General features: G+C 42.7%; 1 protein-coding gene across 2 annotated transcripts; it reads left to right on the top strand.

Moving 5' to 3' along the window:
* The first annotated feature begins 3,066 nt into the window (after positions 1-3,066).
* On the top strand, positions 3,067-12,895 carry LOC136541841 (protein SAWADEE HOMEODOMAIN HOMOLOG 2-like). Of its 2 annotated transcripts, XM_066533975.1 has the most exons (8): positions 3,067-3,219; positions 3,338-3,541; positions 3,734-3,920; positions 6,959-7,022; positions 7,730-7,781; positions 10,249-10,392; positions 11,308-11,427; positions 12,289-12,895. In XM_066533975.1, exons 2-8 carry the CDS (start codon positions 3,353-3,355, stop codon positions 12,676-12,678), a joined length of 1,146 nt encoding a protein of 381 aa, XP_066390072.1. In that variant the 5' UTR covers positions 3,067-3,219; positions 3,338-3,352; the 3' UTR covers positions 12,679-12,895. The 2 variants fall into 2 exon arrangements, with proteins under 2 accessions (XP_066390072.1, XP_066390071.1); XM_066533974.1 differs by lacking the exon at positions 3,067-3,219 and having other exon boundaries at positions 3,226-3,541.
* The last annotated feature ends 623 nt before the right edge of the window (positions 12,896-13,518 follow it).

Genomic DNA, 13,518 nt, shown 5'->3' with positions numbered 1-13,518 from the left:
GTATTGACGAGACGACCCCCGCATCTAGTGACGACTATGGTAAACACTAAGAGCGTCCACAGTGTGCGGTTCTATGCCGGTCCTATCTTTTATCGACCTGGGTCGATACATTGCGTCGCTGGTTCGTTGAAGAACTAGGTGCGATGGATAGAACCCGCTCCCATCCACCATTCTCTCTCCTGCCGCAGAATCATCTCGTAAAGGAAGGAGGGGTGGGGGCCACTGGGCACCGGCACCCGGCGATGTTGGCCTGTTGGTCACCGAGCATCGCAAGTTGGGCTGCCTTTTTTTAATGTCGTGGGCTCCATTTATAAGTTTGACGTCGGTTCTATACATTGCTACGTTTTTAACAGGTGCCATCAAATCATGGGATAGAACCAGGATCGATCCTATACACTGCTGATGCTCTAACACGACGAAAGGATACCCGGTCATCCGGCTGTGCTATTGTGCTAACAATGTCCTGCTGCTGCCAGCATCGACGACACCAAATTTACTTTTTTTGTTTTAATTCCTTTCATGCTTATCTCGTTTGATATTTGCCACAGGAGCAACGGTGAATTGGATGGATTGGTCACCTCCTCACGACTTTGATCAAATGTGAGCTAGCGTGCCGATCAAAAAAATGTGAGCTAGCGTGCTTAGGGCCTGTTTGTTCGATTTCTTATGAGCTTTTGGGCCTCAGCAATTGGATCTTTCAAAAGGCAAAAAAAAAACTCCTAAAAGTCAAAAGCCAGATGAACGTTTTGCTTATGAAAGCTGTTTGGATTTTGAAAAGTTCAAAAGATAGTAGTCTAAAAGTGGTCAAAAGCTTAAACAAACAGGATCGTAGTGTGCACCCTATTGCGGAGACAGTGAAAACACTAATCGCACAACACCGGCAGGCAATCAGGTCGGACGTCTAGGGATCTATGGATGATAGAAACCAAGAGGAAAGCAATTGTATTGTATCCCATTTTTTTTTTAAAAAAATAGCTAACAAACTGAATATACAAATCTGTCTTTATATAAGAATAAAAAAATAAAACTGGTACTTTTCCCATCTTTTCTATACCCACTTGTCATTTCAAGTATTTTCTCATTGGTACCTTATGTTTTTCTACTGTAAGATCTCGACCGATAGATTGTTCATGTCTTTTTCAACCATTATAAAAACATTGAGGTTTATTATTGTGCTTTCCCAAGCAAATAAATCAGGCGTTGACCATTTTAAAAAGTAATGACATGTACTTAAGGGAACTTTTGTACTTCTCTTAATAGGCTTATCCAATCAACTCACGAATAGAATCCTCGAGTAGACAATCCACCGATAGGAGTTTGCTACGAGCAGGGATGAAAACGGTCGGAAAACCATTCAACTGTTTTCTACTTCTACATTTGAATACGAAAACGAAAACGAAAGCGGTAAAGCCGGACACGAAAACGAACACGAACTTACGGAATATCAAAAATTTCGAAAACGAACTAATTCGAGCGGAATTATGTCGAACACAGTCGGTATACGAAAAATTAATACGGAATATTGACCTGTAGGACCAAGTACATAACAATTAACAAGTACATAATAATTAACAAGTCCTACAACTTTCTTAAAAAGTATCTCCATTCGACACAATGTAAGGAAGATATGATTTTTTTAAGGCAACAAGCGCTTGTACGCGATTAATATATCGCTGACTTTGTTTAATTTTTTTGAACATCTTCAAGACATCAAATGAAAAAACTAAGAACTAAAAAGTTGTATATCTCGTCGAGAGCTACAATTTTTATATAAAAATCATCTTCATCCGAGATTGTATGAAAAAGATATGATTTTTCTAAGGTTGGACTTGTAGTGGGCCAAATTTGGTTCAAACCGAATTTCGAAACCGAATTTCGAATTCGGGATATTCCGAATTAAAAGTAGAAATGTAGAAAACGGTCGAAAAAATGTCTAAACCGTTTTCGTTCCGATTTCGAATTTGGTGTTCCGAATTTCGAACCGAATTCGAATTTGTCCGAAAATACGAATTCGATCGGATTAAATATAGAAAACGACGCGGTTCAGTACGGGATATTTCCGTACCGTTTTCATCCTTGGCTACCAGTGTCGCTGTCGCCTGCCTCCCCGGGTCGCTGTCTTCCCACGGCCACCTGCAGGAGCTTGATTCTGATTGCATAGTGGAATTTTGGCACTCAGTGACAACAACAAAGCATGAAGTAGCTATAAATCCACTGTGACACCCAGTGATATTAGGGAAAGATCTAGTGCATTTGCTTAGATAGTTTGTATCTAGTGGCACTAGTTCATCGATTGTTATTTTTGGTGGTTGCCATCATCTAGACGGCTTGGAGCAGCAAGGATTTTGAGCACCATGTTGGTGATTGTTTGGTGGCTCGAATTGGTTGACTTGTGAGAGGTTTTGAGCCCACCTCATGAAGATTGCAAAGGGCTACTCTAGTCGATTGCTCGAGGCTAGTTGGAGTGCTTCTTGTTAGTTGGATTCTTCCGACACCCAGGTCAAGGGTCAAGCATGAGGCTTGTTAGTGCACAAATCGACCACTTGAAGACTCGCCTCAACGAGAACGTAGGTTGTAGGCAAGTAACCGAATCTCAGGGATAAATCTTTTATCTTCACTCTTGCCCCAGTGGTTGGCTACTTACACTTGTGCAATTACATTTTTATCTATTGCTTGTGTGTAATAACTTGATATGGTTAGAATTGTAATTAAATGTACTACCAGGTTATCATAAAAATTATAGGTATATAAACAATATAAAATAAAATAAATAAATAATCAAAGTGTAATTTAGAAGATCGTGTAGTATCCAGCTATGCTTTATATACTAAAAGAGAACGTGTAATTTAGGAAAACTCTTTTTTTTTAGCAAATGGTAGGAATAACTTCCATCACGCTGTTTAGATATATACAACTTTGTGTCTTGGTTAAAAAGCCTCCGCTGAAAACCAGCGCGCTCGCTTCTCCCATTCCCGTGGGCCATTGTCCGGCCCATCTTGTGAGGCCATTGTCCGGCTCATCTCGTGAGGGACTAGGAGAGAGAATCGAACCGATCCACAATCCAAATCCCACCAAGGAGCGAAGAGTCCTTCACCGTTCAGCAGCACCAGCGTTGGCATCGCACGCACGGACGGACACGGCAGTGGCACGCCGCAAGCGCGCCGCGCGCGAGAGGGAGCCGGAGCCGCCTGCCTGAACGCCTCCGTCCACTGACGACTGGTAACGCTGCCTCACACTTGCCCTCTTCCCCAAACTTTCCCCACCCGGCCACCCCGACCGCCGATCCACCACCAATCTAATCTCACAGCATCCTCCTTGCCTCGCCTCGCCGTCCCAGAGCGCCGCCGGTCCGATGGGTCGTCCGCCGAGCACCACCGGTGCTCCGGCGTTCCGCTTCCTCCCGTCCGAGGTGGCGGAGATGGAGGCGCGCCTGCAGCAGCTCAACAACGGCATCCCCACCCGCGGCGTGCTCCAGACCCTCGCCGATAAGTTCTCCACCTCGCCCGAGCGCGCCGGCAAGGTGACCATCCAGCCCAAGCAGGTCCGTCCGTCGCCTCCTCCTACTCCTCCTGCTTCGTGCTTCCTTCATTTTTTTTCCCATGCAAATCAAGTCGAATTCCCCCCACCGGCCACCGGCCCTTTCCTTCCCTTTATGGGGGTGATTTTGATTTTGATTTAGGGTTGCTTCTGACTCTGATCTGTGAAACTTGGATTTGGCTGCGGCTGGGCCCAGGTGTGGAACTGGTTTCAGAACAGGCGTTACTCGCACCGGGCCAAGTCCACCAGGGCCGCGCCGTCGCCGCCGGCTAAGATGACGCCCTCGGGGGCCGATCTCCACCAGCACGCCGCCAACGCCTCCGCCTTCAGGGCCGCTCAGCCCTCTTCTGTCGCTGCTGCTCACCATGGCTCCTCCCCAACAGGTGATTAATTCTTCGTCTCCTCCTCCTCCTCCGCAGGTTATTCACTTACTGTCAAATGTCGTGATGCATTGAAATGCTCTACTGGGATGGGATAACCCGAACTGTGTGATCAACTTGTTGCTGCAAATGCACGGAATCCTACGAGAACGCAGCTACATGTAAGGTTATGTTCCTAGTGAAAGGGTTCCTCCTGTTTCATGCAAAGATGACAATTCAAATTAGTTTAGGCGGCCTTTAGGGCACACTGTACTTTGTAGTTCCTTGTCGGGCATTAAAGATTGCCACAGCCTAGGTTTTCTCTTTTCTGTTTTTTTCTCCTCATGAACATGCCCTGCCCTGCAAAATCAACTGTGTGTTGTGACCGATGGGGCCCAGTTGCAAGCCCTGGACAGTCTGCAAGGCCCACCAACGAGAACGCAGGCCTTCAACAACCTATACGAAGTCACACTCTAGCCCTAGTGGCATTGCCTTCCGCGTCCTCTTCATTTGGTCCCCACTGGTGATGGCTGCAGAGATCGCGTGAGGCATCGGGGAAGACCTAGGGGCACTGTGTTCTCGTCTTCTCGACGTCGTTGGGCACCAGTTCGAGGTGACATGTGACAATTCCTTCATCTTTGCATGCTCGGAATCTATGTGCTGAAATTGCAAGAAATGTTGGTGTGCTGAAATGTCAAGAAACGTGGGTGCAACGTGGGGTCCAGTATATGCGGCCTCAGCGGTCATAGATATTAGCGGCGGCAGCAAAGATTTGTTGGATGGATAGCGCAAGGTGTCAGGGAAGACCTGGGGGCATCATGTTCTTCTCTTCTCAAAGTCGCTGGGCACCAGTTTGAGCTGAGCAATTCTTTCATCTTTGCATGCTCAGATCTATGTGCTAAAATGATATGAAAAAAAACTCGGCCTGCGAGGGGCAAGACCGCCCCCCGGGTATTGTACTTAAGAAGAAGATCTTCTCACACAGATCGAGAAAATCCCCGAACCCCTGCTCCATCCATACACAGGGAACCGTAACCTGTGAGTGGGCTGGCTCTTGACCTGTGCTCCTGGGACAGACGAGGGGATATTTTTAACCACAGCCTGAAATTCGCTCCTACGGGGAGTTGAACTCAGGACCTGAGGAGTGCCGCTGAGACTCTAACCAGTTGGACTAGAGGCCCATTGGCTGCAAAAATGATATGAGATGCAGGTGGAATGCGGGCGCCAGTGTATGTGGCCGCAGCAGTCATAGATATAGTGGCTGCGGCTGAGATCTATAGGATGGATAGTGAGGCATCAGTGAAGGGGTTGGTGTATGTTGCCACAGCGATATAGATATGGCGGCGGCAGCGGCGGTGAAAATCATTAGGATGCATAGCGCTAGGCATCAGGGAAGACCTAGGGGAACTGCATTCTTGTCTTCTTGAAGTCGATGGGAACCAATTCGAGCATAGCAATTCCTTCATGTTCGCATGCTTAGATCCGTTTGGTGAAATGGCAAGAGACGTGGCTGCAATGTGGGGCCTGGTTTTTGCGTCTGCAGCGGTCGTAGTATAGCAAACGACGAAAGCGATGCCATGTACATGCTCATTCTGTTCTAGATGCTGGAATTGGCCAGGAGGGTAATAGGCTTTTTTATTCTGGCCATACAATCTGTTGGTCCATAAACCCTGAATGGTTTCCTGAACTGCTGAGTCCTGTAGAGTGCGAATATTTGGCTTATGCTTGCTGAAGGAACTTTTTCATCTTTAAAATTACAGTAAAGGGAAACTGAGCTGGTTGGAATTTCTTGATATTTTTTATCTTAATCAGATATCTCAGCCAAGTGTTTGTATAAGTCTTATTTTGATGTGATATATCAGGCATTTAAGCAAATTGTTGTTGTCTTGTTTTGATCCAACAAAATTGCTCGCAGGTTCATTCTATTCTTTGTTGTTCTGAATCTACCTGTTCTGCAATCATAGTTTCGAATCTGAATTATGCTAATTGTGCACTTCTAATATGGTAAAGTTCTCCCTTGGATATCTAAATAGATTTTGGATATGGAATATGCAATATGAGTTCTGCAATCAAGCCTTCTAGAAATGGCTTGGACCCATATAGCTTTGAATTCCTTCACACTGCAGACATGCTGTTCTGATCAGAACTTCTAGTTTTGAACTTGTTCAGAGGGAGGAAATACTTTGTAGCGTTTTTCTTGAGAACTTACTATTGTTAGTGTCGAAAGGATTTATGATTTGAAACAATCGAGGTTATCATATCGCCTTATTGATTATCGGGGATTTTACATGATTCATAAGGACCTGTGAGGTGTTGAGTTGACTACTTGGAAGAAGCTAACACTTCTTATTTATCTTTGATTAATCGATCCCCTTTTACTTGATTGACGATAGAATCACATTTGTTCTGTTATGGCCTTTTTTTTTGTTACCCCCCCCCCCCCCCCCCCCCCCCCCCCCCCCACCCCCCACCCCAAAAAAAAAAGAACCAAAACACACACACACACACATACTTTTATTTGTTGCACCTGTTATATTAGTCAATCAGTATTGTATGATACTGGGCAAGCAAGCCAACTGTTGTGCACGTGCCATGCAGCATATGAGGGATTTTTTTTTTCGTCTGCAAAGCCCACGAAATGTTTGTTATCCACCATATTGGTGGACAGTCACAAAAATTTATTCATGATGAGCTTGGGGGTTTCTGCTGGCTGCAACCTGCCCTACCTACAAGGCTACTAGCGACCTAATCTCAACTGTCAATTCTTGTTAAAATGTTGATTGTGAGGGCATACTTATCATGTGCTGCTTCACTGCTTCTGGACATTAGATTATTAAGGGCCTGTTTGGTAGAGCTCCATATCAAATAACTTTTTTTTTTTTGAGCTGGGCATTCCCTAGCTCCAAGAACACGTGATCGTGGGACTGGGGCCTGCCAAACAGGGATTTAGTTGTACCAAGTGATTTTAGTTTTGTGCATTCGATATAAACATTGCCATTAAATCATCATTGGTTATAATGTCCATTTTTCCTCTGATTGTTATTACCTTTGTTGACAATCAGGGAAGAACCCTGTGGAAGGTGTCTCGGTTGAGTTTGAGGCTAAGTCAGCTCGTGATGGTGCATGGTACCAAAATATTATCATATCTCATACTTCTATTATTGTTCCCTCTTTAGTGATGTGTTATCGTATTTTAACTTTTCATAAAGATGTATTCACTCTTGCTGAGTTATTGCCCAAGTTACTACACTATCTTTATCATCCATGCTGTAACTTGAAGAGTCTGCCCAATGTCCCAAGTTAAAGAAAATCTGAAAGTAACTAGGGGGCCCTCGTGCAGAAACTTTTTCTGAAAGCATTGGAGGAAGTTACATTATATCCATACTAATCGGTCATTCCATAGCAAAATGTTTGAAAGAAAAGAAGGGGAAGGGATGACAATTTTAAGGAATGCTTGTCTAAAGTTATTTGTTACATGTGGTATGTGACTCATTAGTGGCACACTTAGAGAACCATAAATGTATCTTTGAATTTGTTCACTGTAAGTTTATAGGCACTTTCATTGGCAACAGAAGTGTTTTCTGGCTTCCTGCTCTATGCCCTTGAAATTCTCTCTCCTGTTTCTATTTTTTTTTCTCAAACACGCAGGAGAGCTGCGTATCATTGTATTAGTAGAAGAAAAAAGGAGTCATACATAGACCCAAACACACACACACACCCCTCCACACCTTCCCTGTTTTCTAAGGCTTAAGCACCTGTATCTCCTGTTTCTATTTTCCTTTTCTTTTAAATCATTTATATTCTTACATGCATGGCAACCTTATATGTTGCAGGTATGATGTTGCTGCCTTTCTGTCACAAAGGTTGTTTGAAACCGGTGAACCGGTAATGACCTCGGAATTTCATTGAATATTATTGAAGTCGCTATATGATAAAGACATTTCAAGTAGTACTTTAGAAAGCAGTATTCTTATAGTATAGTTATATATGATTCTGTTGTTGGCTCTCTTCTTACATTAGGATTGGATTTTAAAGGATATCTGCAGTAAGTTATTCTAGTGAAATAGTGATGGTCTGCTTCAATACTTCTACTGTATTGTGTTCAAACATGCCAATGTTATGGTCTCCTAATTGATGCACAACTGAAATCCAAAGCTTTACTAGGAATGTTTCATGTTTGGGATAGTGTCTGGATGTTGTTAAGGATAGATGCTCCATGATGTGGTAGGACCAGGAGGCCACAGGCCAGTAACCTGAGGCAAGGCAGCATTAGGATGGAGTCAATCCATAGGCTTAATCTTGGGTACAAGATTATTGGGAGTTTATAGGAGTCTTCCCTTTGGGATAAGCCCAATTATCACTACAAAATGGAGTTGATAGTACCTTTTTTTTTATGTTTTCCAATTGCAAATCCCTTTTCTAAACCCCCCCTCCCTCATTAATTAAACCTTTTTAAGCATGACTCCACACGATGTAGTGCTAGTTGATGAAAGCCGGACATGAGTGAATCAGAAACTGGAGTTATGGCGGGAGACTTTGGAGTCTAAAGGTTTTAGACTCAGTAGAACTAAAACTGAGTATATGAGATGTGACTTTGGCACTACTACTCGGGAGGAGGAAGATATTAGTTTGGAAGGTCAAGTAGTGCTTAGGAAGGATATCTTTCGATATTTAGGATCAATGCTACAGAGAGACGGGGATATTGATGAAGATGTTAGCCATAGAATCAAAGCAGGGTGGATGAAGTGGCGGCAAGCGTCTGGTGTCCTATGTGACAAAAGGGTACCACAGAAGCTAAAAGGCAAGTTTTATAGGACGGCGATTAGACCTGCTATGTTGTGTGGTGCAGAATGTTGGCCTACGAAAAGACGACATATTCAACAGCTAAGTGTCGCAGAAATGCGTATGTTGCGTTGGATTTGCGGTCATACAAGAAGGGATCGAGTTCGGAACGATGATATACGTGAGAGATTAGGGGTAGCGCCAATTGAAGAAAAGCTTGTCCAATACCGGTTGAGATGGTTTGGACATGTGCAACGGAGACCTCCAGATGCACGGAATCCTAAGTCAGGATAGTAACGTGAAGAGAGGCAGAGGAAGACCGAAGTTGACTTGGGTAGAGGCAATAAAAGGAGACTTGAAAGGATGGAATATACCCAAAGACTTAGCCTTAGATAGGAGTGCTTGGAAGACAGCTATTCACGTGCCTGAACCTTGATTGCTTCTGTTGGGTTTCAACTCTAGCCTACCCCAACTTGTTTGGGACTTAAAGGCTTTGTTGTTGTTGTTGTTGTAATGCTACAGAGAGACGGGGATATTGATGAAGATGTTAGCCATAGAATCAAAGCAGGGTGGATGAAGTGGCGCCAAGCATCTGGTGTTCTATGTGACAAAAGGGTACCACAGAAGCTAAAATGCAAGTTTTATAGGACGGCGATTAGACCTGCTATGTTGTATGGTGCAAAATGTTGGCCTACGAAAAGACGACATGTTCAACAGATAAGTGTCGCGGAAATGCGTATGTTGCGTTGGATTTGCGGTCATACAAGAAGGGATCGAGTTCGGAACGATGATATACGTGATAGATTAGGGGTAGCACCAATTGAAGAAAAACTTGTCCAACACCGGTTGAGGTGGTTCGGACATGTCTAATGGAGATCTCCAGAAGCACCGGTGCGTAGTGGAATCCTAAGCCAAGATAGTAACGTGAAGAGAGGCAGAGGAAAACCGAAGTTGACTTGGGTAGAGGCAATAAAAGAAGACTTGAAAGGATGGAATATATCCAAAGACTTAGCCTTAGATAGGAGTGCATGGAAAACAGCTATTCACGTGCATGAACCTTGATTGCTTCTGCTGGGTTTCAACTCTAGCCTACCCCAACTTGTTTGGGACTTAAAGACTTTGTTGTTGTTGTTGTTGTTGTTGTTGTAAGCATGACTCCACACTTGATGGAAACTATTTTGTCCTCCAGTGAACCATCTCTATCACGTAGCAACCAAAACCATATGGCACAATAGCTGAACTCCAGCTATCATTAATCTGTATGCTGGAGACATGTGCATACTCTTTTAACTTTTCACAAAAAATATTCTGCCTTAGTACTGATCATTCTGAAATTTGAGTGTGGCACCTTGTCTATTTGACTGGAGATGTGAAAAAATTGATGCTTCCTTATATATAAAAGTGTGCATTTCTGAACCTTTGTGTTTTTGACATGCAAACTGTGATATGTCAGCAATTTTTCTGAAATGCCATATGTTTGTGTAAAGTTTTACTGTTACATTACATTGGTGTTATTGCACATGAAAAATACAAACTTTGCTTAATTTATGCATCATTTTTTATTTTTCAGGAAGTGCGGGTTCGTTTTTCTGGATTTGGGGCAGAGGAGGATGAATGGATCAACGTTAGCAAATGTGTGCGACAACGTTCTCTTCCATGCGAGGCCACAGAATGTGTTGCTGTGCTTCCTGGGGACCTCATTCTTTGTTTTCAGGTGTCCTCATCTTAAAATTTCTTTCTCCTTAGCATCTGCGACTTTGAAATTTCTGTGTAACTGAGATTTTGTATTATAAATTTATAATTGTTGAGTTCTTATAAACTATCCAAAGGATGGCTTTTCTTTCTACCTGTAGAAGCAATAATCATTTGACATCCCATTTTTTTCAAAATAGTTCCTTTGTTGGATTCTTATTTTTTGAACTTGTAACATTTTGGGTCAGATTTATCTCCCTAAACTGTTGTATCTTCCTAGTTTTTTTGCTTGTAACTGTGCACGTTAAATTGATTATGAAAAATTAGTTCCTTGAAAATCTGCCATTCGCTCCTTTCACTGATTGGTGGTCACATTGTCATTACAATATACTAGTAGTCTACTATCTCTGTGCATGAGGTGAATATTCTAGCCACTTTGTGTAGATGCCAGGCCACCTTTGAACTTGTCAATAACAAGGCTCTGGCAACCTCCACCTGCACCTACTTTTCTTCATGTTGCATCGCTGCTGTCATTGCATGGTTAATGGCCACAACATTTGGTATAGAGCCGATAGGCACAACCATGAAATTTCTTACTTTATGTTTCCTGATTAAACTATCAGTTCTTTCATGAAATAAGTCATCAACTTGACAAAAGATCATAAAAAACATGTGACAAACTGTCGCCAAATGTCCGGTTGCTTGTAGACAAACAATAAGCAGAGGTTAAATGCGCATGAAGACCACTGCTAAATGAAAAAGAAACCTACCAATGAAACTTCTTGACTATTCGGAAAGGTTTCAACAAGAGTTACTATTTTGTATTTGTAATCATTTGGGAGTCACGTTGTAAGTAAATCTTAGCATAGGACTCAGCTGTTTTTCATCTGACATTGTTCTTTGGTGATTTCCTCCGGTCATGTGCTATATTTTTCAGGAAGGTAAAGAGCAGGCTCTCTATTTTGATGCTCGTGTCCTTGATGCTCAAAGGAGAAGGCATGATGTTAGAGGCTGCCGTTGTAGATTTCTTGTTCGCTACGATCATGATTCTTCTGAGGTAAATTTCCACATATTTTGGTGTTTTCCATGCATTGTCTGTTAAGTGTTGTAGTAAAGCATGTTGCTGAGCTGGAAGTTAAATTTCCTTTCTTCTTATAAACTCTGCATGTATGGTTGCTCCCCACCCTCTTTTTAGGCATTGATGCCCTGAAATTATTATTCCCTTAACGAATGACAAATTGTTTTTGGATTAAATTGCAGTATAGGTTCATGAAGCTGTACAGTTAGGCCTTGTTTAGATGCAAAATTTTTTGCAAAATAGCTACTGTAGCGTTTTCGTTGTTATTTGACAAATAGTGTCCAATCATAGTCTAATTAGGCTTAAAAGATTCGTCTCGTGGATTTCGTCTAAACTGTGTAATTAGTTTTATTTTTTATCTATATTTAATGCTTTATGCATGCGTCCAAAGATTCGATGTGACGGGGAATGTGAAAAATTTTGCAAAATTTTTTGCAAACTAAACTGGACCTTATTTCAATTAGGCACAACAAATTTAGGTTCCTGAACGTGCAAGAGCAAGTCAATACGTGCTCAACCAGTGCATTAGCTACCTTGTGCAATAACTGTTGATTGCTTACAGAAATTTAAAGACTAAGTCTTAAATTCGGTCATAACCTACTGTCCTACCATGGAATTTATTGTATTACTCCATATATGCTAATGTCAAGCTGCATCCTATTATCACAATTTGTTTTGTTTTTTTGTACTTAACTACCACATTATGAATGCAAATAGTACATTTGTTGATCTTAGGATAATTACCTCACTTATAGTTGATTAAACTTGAAATGAGACTGTTGCAATTAGCTTTTGTGCTGCCCTTATTGCGTCGCACTCAAAAGTCCTTCAAACTTGCAGGAAATTGTTCCACTGAGGAAGGTGTGCCGCCGACCAGAAACCGACTACAGGCTTCAGATTCTGCATGCTGCTAGAGCAGCAGCCACGAATGCAGATGTTCACACTCCACCCAAAGAAATTAAAGTGGAGTCGACATCCAATGATAATAGCCCAGCTGAGCAGAAACCCCAGAAGCAGCACAAGATGATGGACGTGAACACTGATGAGGTGACCATGGTCTCCGCCTTGGAACAAGACGAGACGCAAGTCAAGACTGTAGCCCCCTTACCGTCATCAACCGTAGAAACCCGCAATTCAAGTTCAGATGCGGTGATGAAGGATGCGGAGGCTTCCTCGGTGGTTGAAGATGACGATGAAGTGCAGGTGGTTGACAAGATGAAAGAGGGCTAGTTTTTTTTTTCCAGCACATTTTGTGTTCGAATGACTTGATGTTGTGGTACAGAATTTTCTAATTTAGCTTGTAAGTTTTTCTAATTTATTGTGTAATCTAGGTCAGTACCTGTCTTAATTACCATGTAGCATCTTAATGGCTTCAGAAGGTTGCTTCTGGATAACTGAGGTCATGGATCTTACTTGTTCGGTTCAAGACGTCTGTGAACCTTTGCCTTGCCTGCGCCTTTTTGTTTGGTCGATGACTTTTGGTGAAATTGAACCTGGGATTGTTCGTGTCTTCAAGGCGGCGCTGCTCTCTCGCAAGCGAACACGTATTATGGAAACGCTCCCGTCCGGACGGACAGAACCTATACTCGTCCATGCCGTACTCGCGCCTCCTGCCGTGGCCGTGCTCCATCCATCTGCCTCTGTGGAGGTTTGTGCTACCGACAAGCTCCACATCGGCGACCTATGTGGCTTCGAGCTTCGTGCTGGCGTCGAGCTCTGTGTCGATGAGCCTCTATTCGTCTAAGCAGTAAGCAGATGTTACGTTGAAAGTGCATGTTGCAATAGTATGTTTCAAGTATTTCAGATGTTTTAGAGGTATATTGCAAGTGTTGTATATCGATGTTGAAAAAAAGTAGATCAGGATGTTGCACATGTTGTAACAGCTATGCATGTATGTTTCAAATGTTTCATCTGTTCAAGGCTAATGTTGCAAGTGTTTTGTCTGGATATTGTAAAAGTAGATCTAGATGTTGCATATACATGCATGTTGCAAGCATATGTTTTAAGTATTTTTCGGTGATCTGGATGTTGCATATGTTTGTAATGGTTTTTGAATGTTTCTTATGCGTT

The sequence above is a fragment of the Miscanthus floridulus genome, chromosome 3, assembly GCF_019320115.1.
Source record: "Miscanthus floridulus cultivar M001 chromosome 3, ASM1932011v1, whole genome shotgun sequence".
Taxonomy (NCBI): domain Eukaryota; kingdom Viridiplantae; phylum Streptophyta; class Magnoliopsida; order Poales; family Poaceae; genus Miscanthus; species Miscanthus floridulus.
The sequence above is the reverse complement of the archived record's forward strand: the minus strand, read 5'-3'. Positions and strand labels throughout refer to the sequence as shown.